This window comes from Tribolium castaneum, chromosome 4 (assembly GCF_031307605.1).
Source record: "Tribolium castaneum strain GA2 chromosome 4, icTriCast1.1, whole genome shotgun sequence".
Taxonomy (NCBI): domain Eukaryota; kingdom Metazoa; phylum Arthropoda; class Insecta; order Coleoptera; family Tenebrionidae; genus Tribolium; species Tribolium castaneum.
In genome coordinates, this window is record NC_087397.1 from 2799541 (window position 1) to 2816631 (window position 17091).

General features: G+C 36.3%; 4 protein-coding genes across 8 annotated transcripts in view; 2 read left to right on the forward strand and 2 right to left on the reverse strand.

Moving 5' to 3' along the window:
- Positions 1 to 9394, reverse strand: part of LOC663723 (CG13597-like amine receptor) — a 26827-nt gene extending 17433 nt beyond the window's left edge. The window contains exon 1 of one of the 2 annotated variants that reach the window (XM_064356007.1): positions 9196 to 9394. The gene's annotated coding sequence lies outside the window, so the exon portion shown is untranslated. Of the gene's footprint in view, positions 1 to 1084; positions 1261 to 9195 lie in introns of those variants that run through there. The other variant, XM_015984196.2, reaches the window with a different exon arrangement.
- Positions 1780 to 15389, forward strand: prom (prominin). Of its 4 annotated transcripts, XM_015985392.2 has the most exons (21): positions 1781 to 2271; positions 7961 to 8202; positions 8692 to 8747; positions 9423 to 9637; positions 9684 to 9871; positions 10834 to 10929; positions 10977 to 11179; positions 11920 to 12049; positions 12129 to 12299; positions 12747 to 13053; positions 13097 to 13619; positions 13793 to 13951; positions 14006 to 14130; positions 14214 to 14273; positions 14321 to 14365; positions 14409 to 14444; positions 14490 to 14531; positions 14685 to 14720; positions 14771 to 14815; positions 14865 to 14915; positions 14963 to 15388. In XM_015985392.2, exons 1-21 carry the CDS (start codon positions 1856 to 1858, stop codon positions 14988 to 14990), a joined length of 3174 nt encoding a protein of 1057 aa, XP_015840878.1. In that variant the 5' UTR covers positions 1781 to 1855; the 3' UTR covers positions 14991 to 15388. The 4 variants fall into 4 exon arrangements, with proteins under 4 accessions (XP_015840877.1, XP_015840880.1, XP_015840878.1 ...); XM_015985391.2 differs by having other exon boundaries at positions 1780 to 2271; positions 14409 to 14531; positions 14963 to 15389; XM_015985395.2 differs by lacking the exon at positions 7961 to 8202 and having other exon boundaries at positions 14409 to 14531.
- On the reverse strand, positions 4426 to 5556 carry Daao2 (D-amino acid oxidase 2). Its single transcript, XM_969745.3, has one exon. The coding sequence runs from the start codon at positions 5507 to 5509 to the stop codon at positions 4487 to 4489; it is 1023 nt and encodes a 340-aa protein (XP_974838.1). The 5' UTR covers positions 5510 to 5556; the 3' UTR covers positions 4426 to 4486.
- Positions 15390 to 15982: 593 nt separating the features above from the next.
- Positions 15983 to 16866, forward strand: LOC663648 (larval/pupal cuticle protein H1C). Its single transcript, XM_969684.5, has 2 exons — positions 15983 to 16140; positions 16188 to 16866. Exons 1-2 carry the CDS (start codon positions 16132 to 16134, stop codon positions 16788 to 16790), a joined length of 612 nt encoding a protein of 203 aa, XP_974777.1. The 5' UTR covers positions 15983 to 16131; the 3' UTR covers positions 16791 to 16866.
- The last annotated feature ends 225 nt before the right edge of the window (positions 16867 to 17091 follow it).

The following is a 17091-nucleotide window of genomic DNA, read 5'->3' on the forward strand; positions in this document are numbered from 1 at the left end:
TTTACAACTGAATAAATTTGCTTTTCTAACTAACTATTTTGCGAGTGAATGAAAATTTAAATAAAAATCAGCGTCAACTGCATCAATTCATAACTACAAATTGAATCGATACCAATATAAATAAACTCCCATTAGTTTCATCACTAAAATATTTGTGTGCCGGGAATTATTGTTTTCTTCATGGATCTGAAACGGTCGAACAAAGACTGAGTTTGTAAGTTTTTTTAATTAACGAGCTTTGAATAAAGACCAACATTAAACTTTATTGAAAGGGTAAGAAAACTGACTTTGCTCATTAGGAATTGGATGTCTAATTATGGCACGACTTGCCGGAATTTGTATCAAAAATAACTCACTTTGAAGAAATATCGATTTCAAGATGCCGCTAACACGTCTCGGTAACTTAATTTTGTGAAAAGTAAAAATTACACCCGCTGTTGTTAAACTTAAGTTTGGTTAAATTAAAAAACTTTGCACAATTTTAAGTTTTCCGGAGAAACGTTTCTAAATAATTAAATTCGTTTCGAAAAATTTACCCAAATAGAGATACATATGTATGAATTCAAAAATTTAAATTCGAAATATTTCACTCGAGCGCTTCTCCTTTGATAAAATATGAAACAAAATATTTTTTACGATCAGGTCTAGTCTTTGAAAAGTTTGGAAACATTAACCGTTGCAATATTATTTTAATAAAGCACTCCATTTCAAAGCTCAAAACAAATTTCCGTCAAAACAAGTAACATTTTCCAAACAACATAATCAAACTCGCGTCTGACGCTAAATTTATTCCGAGTCGTCTTAAAGGTTTTTCGTTTTATTATAAAATTCAACAACACCCGACCGCGTAAAGCAATAAAAAACATTCCGAAATATAAGGAAGCGACCTGAATAACGATACAGTCGCGGTAACTAATCATTCATTCTTTTATTTCCTTTATTAAACCGCGAGCTTTAATTCAGTCCTTAAATCCATCAAACCTGACAAAGAATATTGATTACACGAAAAATAATTATTAACTGTCGCTAGTTTTAAAACAATTTTGTAACAATATTTGTTTTTTGAAACACAAAAAATACGTACCAATAATAATCTTCAAAAATAATTAACATAAAATTAAAACCAAATTAGTTCTCGCGATATCACGCCGTACAATTTCAGCCAAACCCAAAAAGGCCATTCGCGCAAACCGCCAGATAACGACTGCAGTTTCCGAACTTGATACAGACATAGTCCTGGCATAGTCCTGATCCTCCCTTATTCAAGCAAGCGCATTTCAACCAAATATCTGTGTATTCAACGATATTCGTAATAAACCAAACACAACCTAATAATTAAATTTAGTAAATACGGAATCGTCATCGTCAAAGCATCCACAATTGAGAATCTTTTGCTCTAGAAATATAACTACACCCTCATTTACTGCAAAATTCAGTATTGTTTCGCGTCTCGAGTTATTATCCCTTCTCTCAACACGAGGAGAATTATAGAGGCGACGCGGTTCAAGTGATGAAATCAAAGAAGCTGAAGCTTGATTTTTCACTTTGCAAATAGAGTTTTATTAAAACTGAAAACGAGCCCGAAATTAAAGTGGAATATAATAGAGCATAATTAAAAACAAACAGGCGCTAATTTTGGTGGATGCGCCGGGTCAAATTTTAAACTTAAATAATTTTCATTTGTACTGGGTTTAAATTAACACCATATTAACCTAATAAGCTTAGCCGTAAAATCGATGACACGAAGGAAGCCATAGCACGAGCACCCACCCTCCAAGAATTCGCAAGTAATCCAGTTTAAACAGTGCGGCTGAGTAACACAATTTCCACCCTAGTTTTGTAAAAATTTGCAACAATGCTTATCGTTGCACTAATATTTAAATTTTGTGTGTTGTTAACACGGTCCGAGGAGCTTGAAAATTCCGACTGTGTTGGAACTTTGCTCCGGCTCCAAAACCAGCCACTTCTACCTACAAACTGTTGCCTAACGAAGTTATGTCCGTACAAGAATAGCTCCGAACATATGAAGTCAGAATTCTTTCACAAATTATGCGACGAGGAGGTTTATTTGTCGAAAGAACAATCCGACGGATGCATTTTTGAAAATAATCTAAACAGACGAGTAAACAACGACACAAATTCCACGTCCAATAAAGAAAAGTCAGCTATCGCAAATTGCAGTGCAAACTTTCAAACGGCAACAATAAACGGCGAAACGGCATTGATAAATTCCGGAATTACGGGAGAATCCAAAAAAAGATCAGCGGGAAAGTACGTATTCAAATTGGAGGTTTTGTTGGTTATAATTGCTAAAGCAGGAGCAAACAATTTCAATTATTGGAGCGAACGTATATCGATTCTATTTGCGACAAGTTTTTGTCAAAAATTCGAATTTGTTTGCTTGTTATTTAGTAATCATAGTTTACGTATTCTCTCTGGACCGACTAGTATCTAAGCTTAATTTAATCTAAATCTAAGTCTAAAAGCTCGCTCAGTAGATGAGAAAATAATCCTCTAAACTTGGGCTAGATTAAATATTAACTCGTAAAGTGGTTAAGATTTTTGTTTTTAATAAATTGCAATCGCAAATTTAATTTGCGCAAGGTTACAGAGGTGATTATATACATTATCCGATAAAATATTTCAGGCTTCCTCCATTATTATAATCCCGCGTTACCAGACTTTCCTCTTTTCATATTAGTTTGTTCAACAAACTATGCACGAAATCGAAATTTTTGTTCAAGTTTAAATTAAAATAAAATTTTATTAAATTAGATCGAAAAAATTACTAAAATTGGTCAAAAATAAACGAAAATTGATTTCTTCTAAGGGTTTATTTAGCAAAAACTCAGTTATTATGCAAAATTTCCAAAAATAAATCAAAGAATTACATTATTATTCCAGGTTTAGATGACTTAAACAAGTTTTTATGCCAAAAATTAAGTTTTTTGACCAAAATTTTACCTCTTCTAAACGTTTATGCAGCAAAAACTCAATAAAAATTACCAAATTTGGTCAAAACTGACCAAAAATTTACCTTTTTTAAGCGTTTGTTTAGCAAAAACTTAACTATTATGCAAAATTTCTTAAAAAGTAAGCCAGTAAATTACAGAATTATGTTAAAAATTACATTATTTTTGCAAGTTCTGATGACTTAAACATGTATTTAGACTATGAACTAATTTTTTCTTTCTGTTTTTATTAAACTACAATGAAAAAATTACCAAATTTGGTCAAAAATAACAAAAAATTTACCCTTTATTAGCATTTATTTTTTTTAATTTCTTAATTTCTTAAAAAAATAAGCCAATAAATTACACAATTATGTCAAAAATGACATTATTTTTATAAGTTTGAAAAATTTAAACATGTTTTTATCCTTTTGTTGTTACTAAATTAGGACGAAAAAATTACTAAATTTTGTCAAAAATGACTAAAAATGTACCTTTTTAAAACATTTATTTAGCAAAAACCAATTATTGCGCAATTTTTTTAAAATGTAAGCAAATTTATCATAAAATTATGTCAAAAATAACATTATTTTCACAAGTTCTGAAAATTTAAACATGTTTTTAAACCAAAAATCAAGTTTTTGCTTCTGTTTTTATTAAACTAGAATAAAAAAATCACTAAATTTAGTAGAAAATGACTAAAAATTTACGTTTACTTAGCGTTTGTTTAATAAAAACTTAATTTTTTTTAATAATTTTGCAAATTTTCTTGAAAGTGAGCCAAAAAATTCTAGAATAATGTCAAAAATTAATTTTTTTGGCAAATTCTAAAAATTTAAACACGTTTTTAAACCAAAAAATAAGCTTTTTTATTTGTTTTTATTAAACAAGAACGAAAAAAAATACCAAATTCGTTCAAAAATGACCAAAAATTTATCTTTTCAAAACGTTTTTTTTGCTCTCATAAATATTGTGCAAAATTTTTTTAAAAGTAAATTAGTCAAAAATGACATTGTTTTTGCAAATTTTTGGGATGTAAACACAGTTTTAGACTAATAATCAGGTTTGTCTTCCTGTTTTTATTAATCTTCAACAAAAAAACACTAAATTTGGTCGAAGATGATCAAAAATTTACGTTTTCTAGGCGTTTATTTTGCAAAAACTCAATTATCGCGCAAAATTTCTCGAAATGTAAGCCAAAAATTACAGAATTATGTCAAAAATAACATTATTTTTAAAGTTCTGAGGCTTTAAGCACGTCTGTAAACTAAAAATAAAGTTTTCTTTCTCAAATATTTGCATTGGTTTATATTTAATTAAAACCAACCTTGACCTGTCTCAAAATTATCTCCATTCTTTGAAGTAACATTTAATTTGTTTCGCAACTTTGTATTTAATTAGCGACGAATTACAAAGGCGATTATAAACTTAATCAACCGAGCTATTCCCCAAGTGAAAGGCAAATAAAACTCTCTTCAAAAGAAATAATTTATTATTAAACAAAATAACACTTTTTCGTCTCCATTCCGCCTAATCTAGAGCTTGCTTTGTCCAGCCAAGCCTGCAGCTTCTTTGACAAGTCTCGCAGCATCGAGTGCACATCCAATCGAGAGAGTAACCCCACTCCCTCCATGCCCATAATTGTGCACAATTTTCATTACCTTCTCCCCAATTCTCCGCTCCTCAATTTCCAATCGGACCTGATCACGGCCCGGCCTCAGACCGGCCTGATCTCTAATCACTTGAGCTTTCGCAAGCGAGGGCAGGTATTTCCTGCACCCGGTCAGGATGTGATCCCGGTCATTGTCGTAGATGCCGGTATTGAAGTCATCCTCCTGGTGCGTTCCTCCGACGATGACGCAGTCCTCGTTGGAGATTACGTAGTTGCCAGGCTCCGTATCGAGCATAAAAGTGTGCTTCTGCCACGGGGCCCGGACTCGGGCGATCTGCCCCCTGATGGGGCGAACCCCCGGGTCAGGGACGAGAGAGCGCGCTCCGAGCCCCGAGCAGTTCACCACCACGTCAAAATGTGACAATTCGGCGAAATTTTCGACTCTCCCCATCCTGATTTGACCGCCGCGGTCCTTGAACTTTTTCTCCAAATATGGGAGGAACCTGACCGGCTCCCAGATGAACCCCACGAAAGCGTAACCTCCAGTAAACTCCTCGCCATATCTCTGGCTGTAATATTTGAGCCGGTCTTGCGTAAACTCGCTGTGGCCCAGACTGATCTTGAGCCATTCAGGCGCTTTGTAGTCCTTTTTATTCGATAATGCCATTATTAACTGGAGGGAGATTCCAGTAGTTTTGGCGTCGCCGTTCTTCCACAATTTTAAAATGTAGTCCTGTGTGGCTTTTGACCATTTTGTGAGTTGCTGGACTGGAGTGTTCTGGAGGAGGTAAGGCGACCATAAGCCGGCTGAAACGTCACCTGTTGTGTGGGGACTTAATTTGTCGGTGAAAATGATGACTTCAGCTTTCGGACCCAATTCTTCTTGGATGGCTAAAGCCGTAGGGAGGCCGATCACTCCCGCTCCTATCACAGCGACGGACAACATATTGACTATTGAAACAAAACGAGTTATCTTGTCGTGACCTTTGGTGCAAGCGGTGATAATGGCAAATGGAGAGAGTCAACAGTGTTGATTAAACAACTATATTCTATTTTTTACCCATTTTGTTTACAAAATTAAGCCAATTGTAACCGAATGTAATTGTAAGAAAAGAAAATTGCGCACGGAAACGCAAATTGGATTAAGCGTCAGTCTAGTCTACAGACTTATGATTTTATGCTCTGTTTAATGTGTGTAAAGACGCTAGCAAATTGAAAACACAAAATTTACAATTAAACCATTACATTAAAAAAAATAGTGATACTCGAAAAAGCTGAAAAAATTAATAAACGAAAATTCAGAATCGAATGAAGCTTTAGTCTATTTTACAGACGTGTTTATGATTTCGAGCTTTGTTTAATGTCAGTCAACTTTTCAATTAGTTCCAAACATTTGATTGCCGAAAGCGACCCCGTTTCGAAATTATAACTGTTACCAAAGTAGTGAAGACAACTGACAATGTGTGTCGAAATGGCCATTTCCACAAGTGCATAGTCGGATTGAAAGCACAAAATAAAAGACAAAAATAAGTAGTTATGCCAGGTCTTTTCGGCACCCGGGTGCATTTTAGATTTTGCCGTTTCTTTTTGAAACCTAACGTACATACTACAATGAAACCTTCTCTTCACTACGGACGTTTTTGTAGGAACGGAACAAATGAATTGGTAAATAACCACTCTATAGCGGACACTCTGTACAACGGACAGACTGAAAAAGTAGTGGTGCAAAAAACGGTCTTTTGTTTGATGGTTTATGTAGAAATGGATGAAAAAGTGTATATCGAAAATCCAGATTTAAACATCGTAGAATGTATACAAACATTTTTAGAGTCTGAATATTTTGAAGCTTTTTTTGTAAAAATATTTTTGCTGATGTTTTAAATTTAAATATCTTTGGTCGGCGGTTTATTGAATGATGCCTTCCTGGTTCTATAAATAGCGCTTAAAATTACCCACCTCCCATTAGTGGACATCTCTCTATAACGGACAATTGAATATTCCTCATCGATGGCAGTTGTTGAAAGCTTTTACTGTAATTTATAATAATTACTCAAGCTAATTTCGCACTTTGAGTCAAAATTGCATAAAAATCGTTGAGTTGGGTCAAAAACAATGTCATTTGTGCCTTTTTCGACCAATAAAATACTTTGTTAAAACAGAACAGAAAGACACTAAATTAGTTAAAAAATTATATTATTTTTTCGTATCTTCAAGCGTTTTAGCATATGGTGTTCAGCCAGAAATAATCAGAAACGCATTTTTTGCCAATTTAATTAAAAATACTCAGAAAAATCGCAGAATTATGTCGCCAGTGGTGTCATTTTTGCTTTCTTAGACCGCTTAAGCGGGATTCTATTAAAACAGAACGAAAAGTTACTAAACTATGAGTTTAAAATTTCAATATTTTTGCATTGTTAACTGTAGTTTAACGAGAAATGCGTTTATTTTTAAGAATTTCGATAAAAATAAAATAGCTTCTTGTGCAACAAAATATAAACAGTAAATTGTTTTTTATTTTAGACGTGAGACAAAACCGAGATAAACACCGAGTTAAACACAAAATTTTGCAAAATTTGTTAAGAAATTTAAAATTTTTAATATCAGTTCTCAATTTGAGTGTAGAAAGTTCAACTATTTGTAATCCAGTTAAAAAAAAATCTTTTTTTTTTAAAGTTACAGAATTTTTTACCTAATTTTTCTTTCTCGTTTTATAGAAACGCAATTATTTTGCAAAATTTTTCGAAATTTAACCAGAAAAAATTAACTAAAAATTGTTAAAATTAAGCAATTATTCGAAAGCAATTTTTCTGCTAAATTTCGCTAAATCAACTCAAAAAATCATTAATTTATTGGATCGAAAGTGATATGATGTTAGAATTTTTTCCTTATATTAGCAGATTTTTAATTCAAAACGCAATAGTTTTGGATTCAGCAAAATTTTGTTAAACAATGAAGGAACTGAAACAAAAATGGTGTTATTTTTGCCTTATTCTCAGTTTTCGGAAAGTTTAAAAAACACTGAACTGATTTGAAAATAACATTACTTTGAGGCGTTTAATATTTTCAAAGTTTTTTATCCGAAAATTTTCGTATCAATAAACAAAAAAATCGCTCAATTTGGTCGAAAATATTGATAGTTTTATGTTTAAGAGTAATAATGCAGTATTTCTCAAAAATTTCTTTGAAATAGAAAAATTCAGTATGTTTTTTTCGAGAGCTTAAACACGCATTTGGAGTAATAACTAATAATTTTTTTCGACTTTTTACCACGTTTTTGGCACCGCTGGCACGCGGGCTGGCGCGGTCCTGTAGTTTTAGATAACATTGCCTAAATTTTAATGCAACTGCTGAAAGGAAAAGCTTTGTTTGCAGATGTGTGTAAAACTTGTGTTTTCAGATCTATTAGCCCCACGTTAGGGTCCCCTTGTGCTCAAGCGGCCAATTCCCGAACACGCGATAAGAAAATTAGATTTGAAAATATCACAGGGATATCTGCAAGAATCTCTGGTTTGCAATTCTTAGATGTCCCCAAGGGAGACGAAATGCGCATCCATAACCTTAGACTCGAAGAGGAGTACTTATTATTCGAAGTCTTCTCTAGCTTAATGGGGTATCTACAATTGAGCGAATTTCCTACAGGTAAACTAATTTTTCACCAATTATTTTCCTCTCGAAGTCGAGTGAAAAAAACCGAAAGTTCCGTCATTATTTATGATTTGTGCGAATAATTTTTAGATCAGCACCTAATTTCCTTGTAACCCAGTTTCGCACAAGTTCATTCATAGAAAATCAATTTTCGTCGTAAAAGCATTAGGTTTGAGAGCCGACAAAGAGGACAAAGTCGAAACTCTAAAAGCACTAGCGCGAAACGTCAGCGTTTCTAGTTTTCCACATGCGAAATATAAATTTTTAATAGTTTTGCGCCGAAAAGCGGCCGGCTAATTGTTATTTCAAAACAGACTGAATAATTGAAACGAATTCCCAAAACGGCTAATATCTCCAAGAACAATTAAATATTTAAGCCGAGTTGAAACTCCTTTGCCGAATTCAAGTCAGGCCCGTGCCCCGAAAGCGTTAATTCGGAGAAAATCGAAGACACAATTGCTCAAAGTGTTTTGTTTGTTCCAGATCTCGTCCGCGATGCCTTCCAGAAGCGGATCCCCTTTCACCTACTGGCATTCCAGGTAATGGGCCGGACTGGAATAACAAACTTTCGGCGCCGTGACTAAAAACCACCCCATTTTCATAACTTCCAAACTTTTAAATACCTTAACCCTCGAGAGAAAATTATGCTGTTTCAGCACCTTCATTATCTCCCTTCGAATTTTGTTGCGAAACTTGCTATCATTTCCAACTAGACGAAAAATTCCGGCTAGTTGAAGTATGCTGAAGATGCGACGTGAACTTCAACTAAACTAACCCAATTTACGCTGGAATGTATCAATTATGCACAACCATTTCCGCTATCCCACTTTTTTATTTGGGCGAGAACTGGCATCAAAACGCTTTGCGGAAGTTTATAATCAGTTTGCACTAATTTTTTCCAAGAGAAACTTTACAGACTTTGTTAATTTTTCATTTCGGATAACACAATTAACAAACGGTCGAAAATTCATTCCCGGATGTACTTACTTAAATCGGGACGTAATTACGGACACAATCAAAGAAATTGTGAAACTCTAATGACTCCCTAATAAATGGCCATGTTATACCCCTCAGCTTCTTCCACTTTATGGCACGAGTTACCAACTACTAAATATAATCGTTTCCTTACTTATCCTCCCCCGGAAATTAATATAAAATTTAAGCATCGTCATGATCCCATTTTCTCCCATCGCCTTTAATCATTTTATTTACAGCTCCTCAAGCTCGAGTTTGCAACCTTATCATGGATTATTTTTTGGACAGTTTTAACGCTGTGTATTCCATTCATGTCTCTACTTTATTTTTGTTGCACTAAACGCAACATTCACCGACTGGCTGAGGACGCATCTGATATTTCCTTAGATTTCCGAGACAAATGTGTAGAGCGAGTTTTAGCAACCCTTCTCATTTTCTTCCTAACACTTGAACTGTAAGTGTGGGCAAACTTTCCGATTAGTTGCTGAACGCGGTTTTAGTTTCCCGATTGTTTTAATTTTTCTGGGAAATGAGCAGATTTCCAGGCAAATGTCCCATTCGGAGAGCACGACTAATCTGATCTTCGACGATTTGGACACTTTTTTGAGAAACACTCACATGCAGATGAGTTTCGTAGCGACTTCGTCCACTGATGTGGCAATCGAAGCAGTCAGGAGGGACTTGGAAGGTATAGGGGCACAAATTAAATGCACAGTAAAATATTAAATGCATAGAAAAAATAATAAATTTACGGTAAAAATAATAATTCACAGTAAAAATAAAAAATGCACAGTAAAAATAATAAATGCACAGCAAAAACAATAATTCACAGTAAAAATGATAAATGCACAGTAAAAATAATAAATGCTCAGTAAAAATAATTAATAAATAATAAAATAATAAATGCACACTGAAAATAATAAATGCACAGTAAAAATAATAAATGCACAGCAAAATAATAAATGCCCAGTAAAAATAATTAATCAATAATAAAATAATAAATGCACAGTAAAATAATAAATGCCCAGTAAAATAATTAATACATAGTAAAATAATAAATGCACAGTAAAACGAATAAATGCCCAGTGAAAATAATAAATGCACAGCAAAAATAATAATTCACAGTAAAAATGATAAATGCACAGTAAAAATAATAAATGCCCAGAAAAAATAATAAATAAATAGTAAAATAATAAATGCACAGTAAAAATAATTAATAAATAGTAAAATAATAAACGCCCAGTAAAAATAATTAATAAATAATAAAATAATAAATGCACAGTAAAAATAATTAATAAATAGTAAAATAATAAATGCCCAGTAAAAATAATTAATACATAGTAAAATAATAAATGCACAGTAAAATAATAAATGCACAGTAAAAATAATAAATGCACAGTAAAAATGGTATTATTAAATAATAATTTATTTTTACAGTGTTAATAAACTGAAATTGGATACTGTGCTTATACAATTTTTTACTGGGCACTTTATACTGAACAAATTTTAATAAAACACGGTGCGTGGCCTATTTGTTATTTAATTTTTTTACTGAGCAAAAATTAATTAAATACTGGTCATTTATTATTTTTTGCTGATCAAAATGGGATTTATTACTGGTCGCCTTTTTGAATGAGTTGCGTGTGATAGATTTGGAGGAGTTGTTGGGGCGGAGGTTTCAACAGGAATTGGCAGTTGAGACGGGGATCGATACGGCTCTGGATGCTCTCGATGACCTGATAACTGGTATCACTGCATTGATTTATTAATTTTTGCTTTGATGCCGGTTTTAGCCACCGATGAAGTTACTTCACTAGTCAGTGCTTTGCTCGAGGAATGCCATTTGGCAGAAGTGGCCAAGAAGTCGCTCCAGAACCGTCTGAGAGACATTTCGAGACAATTAACAATCACAAGACAACAATGCCGACCCAAAGACCGTCCTTTGTGTTATACCTTGCAATATACAGGCCTTGATGTCTCATTCTCCTGCTCTAACGTGAGCTTCTACAATAGACCAGAATAAAACAATCAATGATTGATTTAAGTCGCAGGGTTTGGCTTAAATTAATTTAGTAAAGTAGTTTGCATAGCTAGTGCAATTAACAATATTCATAGACACTTAGAGCTTCCAGGAGATATCATACTTGCAGTTATTGCGCAAGGTAATATTTAATCGCGGTCTCTGGTTCCCTATCTAGATTCGTAATTAGCACAAGCCATAGATTACCAGATAATTCCAGAAAGACATTTGTGCTTATACACACTGCTATATTTGACTCTCCTTCTCAAATTACGTTCTCGGGCTCCAATTTCATGCCTAAATCGGACATTTATCTATTTACATACGGGGCTTTGTAGACCCTGTGGCTGGAAATGATCAATTACGGGGAATAACATTCAGAGGCGGTGACACAATTGAGTGAAATCACAAGAAAAAATTGTACCTTTGGCTATCGTTTTCCCCAACGTGTTAATCTTCCACTACGAGGGCCCCTCTCGTAAAACTCGCTACTATCATCAGCAGCCCATAAAGATAAGCTCCCGAAGACGCGATCACACATATTTTCAAAACCAACTCGCCAAATTTTATTGTTCTATTAACCCTAAATAATTCCAAATCGTGCTCGTTAGCACCGGCGTAGTAATATTTTACGTGCTACGTCTGTAGCAATTTAGCTTTATGATGCAGGTGCAGGCTGGAGTTTTTATTGAAGAATCGATATACTTTGTTTCCAGTTAACGACGGATTTGAAAATCAAACAACTCGAAAAGGAGAAAAAGTTTGCGAAAAATGTGGAAAATGTTAGGGACGCTTTCCGGCTAGTTCCGGAGCGAGTTTCCACGGAGACGGCGTCCCACGTTGCAGGTGATTGGGAATGGTGCACCTGAGGCCTCTTAATTATTTATTCCGGGGGTTGTTGAGCACTAACTGTTTTATTTTGCAGAAATTAAGAGCTTGTTGAGCAAGAGACGCAGCGAAGTCTACAAATCGGCTCATTCTTTAGACGAGTTATCAAGATCCTTGTCAAATTCGATTAGAGCTGCTCAGAGGGAGACGCTGCGAGGCGTCGGGACGGCTAACAGGTGGGAATTATGGCGGTGGTTATCGGTCTTAGGTGAGTTTTTAATTAGAGGAGAGATTTTTCCATTCATGAGATCGATGTCTTGCGACTTGCTCACCTTGTTGTGACCCAAATTGGGGCTTACAGTGCAAGGACAGGTGCTGATCTGATTTGCTGCTAAAAATTCTAGTTGTGGAGCACGCTTTTCATACAGTTTCCACTTAAATTATGCAGCCCTTTCAGCACGCCCTTAAACATCCCATTTTGTTTCGTGCATAGACCCAACCACTCTGTATTCTTTGCATAATGCGTAGTGCCGCCGGTTATGAAATTCTCTAAGTGATTACCCTTTGAATACTTTTGAATAACACATTAAATATGTACAAAGCGTCGCCTCCACCACCCGATTTCTCCCCAAAAGATCGATCCTCGGCTGCAATAATACGCCTAAATTAGGACAAACAAAATTGTTTACCATTAATAAGCCCGTGTTATCGCAAGGAATTTCGACAATGGTAGCGCTGGTTTGGGGGATATTGTTGTGCGGGGCGCCCTGCGGAAGCACGACTTCCAGAAGTGTACCTTTGCTGGTATCAGGCGTCATCTTCACGTCTTTAATATGCTTGCTGGTGTGGGGGTTGGGAATTTCGTCGTTTTTGCTCGGCTCTCACGGACAATGTCTGCTATGCCACCCCCTCTACGACCACAAGACCCTCGGTTTGGTCTTAAACCGCGGAGGCATCCTCAAAGAGGGCCTCCTCAAAGCGCTGCAGCCCAACGACTCCCTGCACATCGAAGACGTGCTCAAGTAAGTCACCCCCGGCCGAACCACCCTCAAACTCTTATTCCAGAAATTGTCAAAGAAACCAACCCGCCTACACCACCTTTCACTTGCAAAACCGTCTCAACACCAACTCTGTGACAAATTACAAGGCCTGGGACGACCTCACCAGGGTTATTTCTAATTTCACTATCTCGACCAGTTCGCTGGAAGTTCTAAGTCCTTCGCTTCAATTAAACCTTCAGTTTCTTGCGTCCATTTCGGCGCTTAATTTGACTCGATACCGGGCGAAAATTTCCGGATCGTTGACTAAAAGAGACTTGAATTCGTTTGCTGATCAATTAAACACAGTCGCGAGACAATTAACAGACCCCACGAGTTCGAAAAGAATCGACGATTTGGCGATCACGGTGAGGAAAATCATTCATAATGAAACGGCACGGCTGAATCAATTGAGAGATGGGATTCTTTATAAAATAACAGCCCTCGAGATTCTCATTCAGCCTTTGAGTCAGCAGGCCAACAGGTCCTTGGCGCATCTGAGGGACATTCAGCTGTTTCTGGATACGCAAGGAGCGCTAATTGCCGAGAGAGTGCGTAACTAGTTAAAAAATTAGTTGAAGAGCTTGTGCTGACAACATTTCTTTGTGAGTTTAGCGAGCAAATTTGCTTATTTTTAGTTTTGGGATTGTCGTCAAAGCCCAACTTCAAAGCTTCTGTAGTTTTAATGTTTTAATTGCTCACATGTCTTAATCCCGGTTTTCAGATTACAAAGCAATTTCTGTTACGCTTAGAAAATTACTTGGAGGAATTAAGCAATTACACAACAACAAAAGTGACAAAAGAGATCGGTCGCTGCCGCCCGCTTTGGGAAATTTTCCACTCGATGCGTTTCTCCATTTGTAAATTAATAGTGAATCCAACAGTAACGAAAGACCCTAATTATTTCTGCAAAAATTTAAATAAATCGCTTTTCCAGAACGGAATTTCCGTGTCGTGCTTTCTTCTGATTTTATTGTTCTTGGGCACTGTACCCGTCGCATTAAACTTAGTCGAACATTACCGGGAGCTTAATGAAGAACTATTAACGTCTATAACACATAGGTGAGCCATTAGTTTAATTAGAATTGGGCGTAAATCCCCATCGAAGCGACTTTAATAACCCTGGCTGAAAAATGCGCTTCCAGACGCACCAGAGACGGGGCGATGATCGACGACGAGGGGCTGTGGGCCACCCCATCCTCGGAGTGAGTATCCAGGCTAATATAATATTTTTTAATTCATGTTTTGGAAGATCGCCCCCCGATCAGAGCGAACCCTCCACTTGGATGGCGGCCAGGTGAGTTCACTTACTTCAAATAACTTAATGAAATAAATTTCAGGCAAAGTACCGAGCCCCTGATACCACCGCCCCCAAGGCAAGTAGTTTTTTCAGCACTTGAAAAAGACCGAAATAATTTCAGGGCTCCGATTCCGTCGACTTCAAGAGCGCGCTCCCCCAAAAGGTAAATCGATAAACACAAAAACTAATTACCACAATTAGCGCAAACCTCGTGTGGGTAAAAAGACACGTTTCGTATTTCCCAAAATGAACTCCACGTGATTATGAGAAAGTCTTTAAATTTCGGGCACGTGATTGTGTAATGAATGCATTTCAGGCTGGCTACAATAGCGTCAAGGATATCAGCTGCTAGGTGAGTTAAATAATTTTAGGCTGCGAATTAGCGAAATTTATTATGTCTAGAGTGCCGCAGATTCCCTCCGTATCGAGAGCAAGGTCGCCGAAAAGGTGATTTCTTGTGATTTCGCGCAAGTGGTTATTAATATTTGTTTCGTAGAGGACGACATGAGTCACTCAGACTAATAGAGCCGATTTGCTGGAAATCAGGGTAAATTATGGATGAGGAGGAATTGCAAATGTGAATTCATTTTTCAGATCGCTCTCGCCGAGAAGCTGGCTTTGAAATGGCATTTCACTTTTTTTTAGAAACTGACCTCAGAGACACATTTGGCTAAAGTTTAATTCGAACATAAATCACTTTTTAGGTTTATAGTTCATCCAAATCATCGCAATAATTTCACAATGCATTAATTAAGATTTTGTTTTACACAGTAATTAAATATACTGAGACCGAAATCAATGATTGTCGCAATGCTGCCATACAAATGCAATTTTGTGTTCAACAGTTAATTTATTTATAAAGTATCAATTTGCGTAACAAAAATAGATTTATTGTGAATTGTATTTTAAATAATAATTATATCACCCTTGTGGCTATTTAAACAAATAAAATTGTTGTAGTAAATCTAATTTTATTTATGTTTCATTTTATTTATATGTTCAAAAAGACCGGACTTAATACTTTCGTAGAAGCTTTTAAAAATTTAACTTCCTTTCAGAAGGAAGCTTCTGAAATCAATATTTATAAACCTCCACATGAAAATTCATGTCATGATCAAACTTTACTTAAATTGAGCTTCTTCACCAGTCATAGAATTATAATGGGAATACGAATTGGTTTTGTTAAAAACGTGGTTCAAGTCCAGAAATAATTTATTTTAAGGAACACATTTATTGTAAAAAATTTTACCTTAATTTTTTTTTCAGACCGATTTCTTACTGAAAGTAAAAAATTACTGGTTATTATTAAAGTACAACTACAAAAATTGTTGAATTAATTTTCTTTATTACACGTTAATAATCACAAAATCAGATGAGTACTATTTTTTTTTTAATATTTCGCGGAAGAAGCAGAATGCGGTTTAAACGGTCGCTTTAAGAGTTACAAAATAATGTTATTTGCATAAATTTTATCTGAAATTGTGTGTTAAGATCATGTACCAGTAGCTGGGGCAGGTTAGCGATATCACAAGATGGAAATTTTGCCACAATAAAAGTCGAAAGTTAATTGAGTGGGACATAAATATTAAACAAGATAATTTGCGACGAAGAGGTGCCGCCCTAACCCAGACCTTCACCGAAAGCGAAAGTGGACCACCGAACTCCAAGCGCGTGGTACTTGTGTAATTTCGCATCGGTATAAAAATCCCCTCAGACATAGATCACAGCATCAGTTTCTTTGCAGAAAGAATCAAACAACCACAATGTACAAAGTAAGAGACTGGGAGACTTTCCGACAAAAATTTTACAATTTTTTCAGTTCGTAGTCTTCGCCGCCGCCTTGGCTTACGCCAACGCCGGTCTCATCGGAGCCCCAGCCGTGGCCTACTCCGCCGCCCCAGCTGTTAGCAGCGCTTACATCCACCAAGCCGCCCCCGTGGTAGCCGCCGCCCCCGTCGCCTACGCTCACGCCGCTCCCGTGGCCGTGGCTCACGCCGCCCCCGTCGCCATCCACGCCCCAGCTGTCGGGGCTTCGCACCAGAGCGTCGTCCGCTCCCTTGGAGGCAACCAGGCCGTGTCCACCTACTCCAAGGCTGTAGACAGTGCCTTCTCCAGCGTTCGCAAATACGACACCCGTATCACCAATGATGCTCTCGCTGTAGCTCACGCTCCAGTTGCTGTAGCTCATGCCGCCCCCGTTGTCTCCACCTACGCTGCTCACGCTCCAGTCGTTGCTCACGCCGCCCCCGTTGTCTCCACCTATGCTCATGCCCCAGTTGCCACCTATGCTCATGCCCCAGTTGCCACCTATGCCGCTCATGCCCCAGTTGTTGCCACCAAAGCCGCCGCTGTTGCCTACTCCCCAGCTGCCGTTGTCTCTCATGCCACTTTCTCCGGTTTCGGAGCTTCCTATGCCTGGTAAATCAAGACCTGACTGCGATTTGTACAGATAGTTTAATGTAACTTATTTATGAAAATTTAATAAAAATTTAAAAGTACTACGAATTTTATTTCATCTAGAACTTGAAAAAACGGCTTTTCTTTAGATAATCAAGACACAACCTTTTACAAAAATAAAACAAATAAATTTACTCTAGTAAAGTTTCATAGACTTTTATATGCTTTTACAACAAAAGTCCAAAAAAAACATATGTTCGAGTTTTTGATGTTTGATTTTTCCAATTTTTGTCGCTATTTTGGTCGATTTCGGGTATCAGGAACAT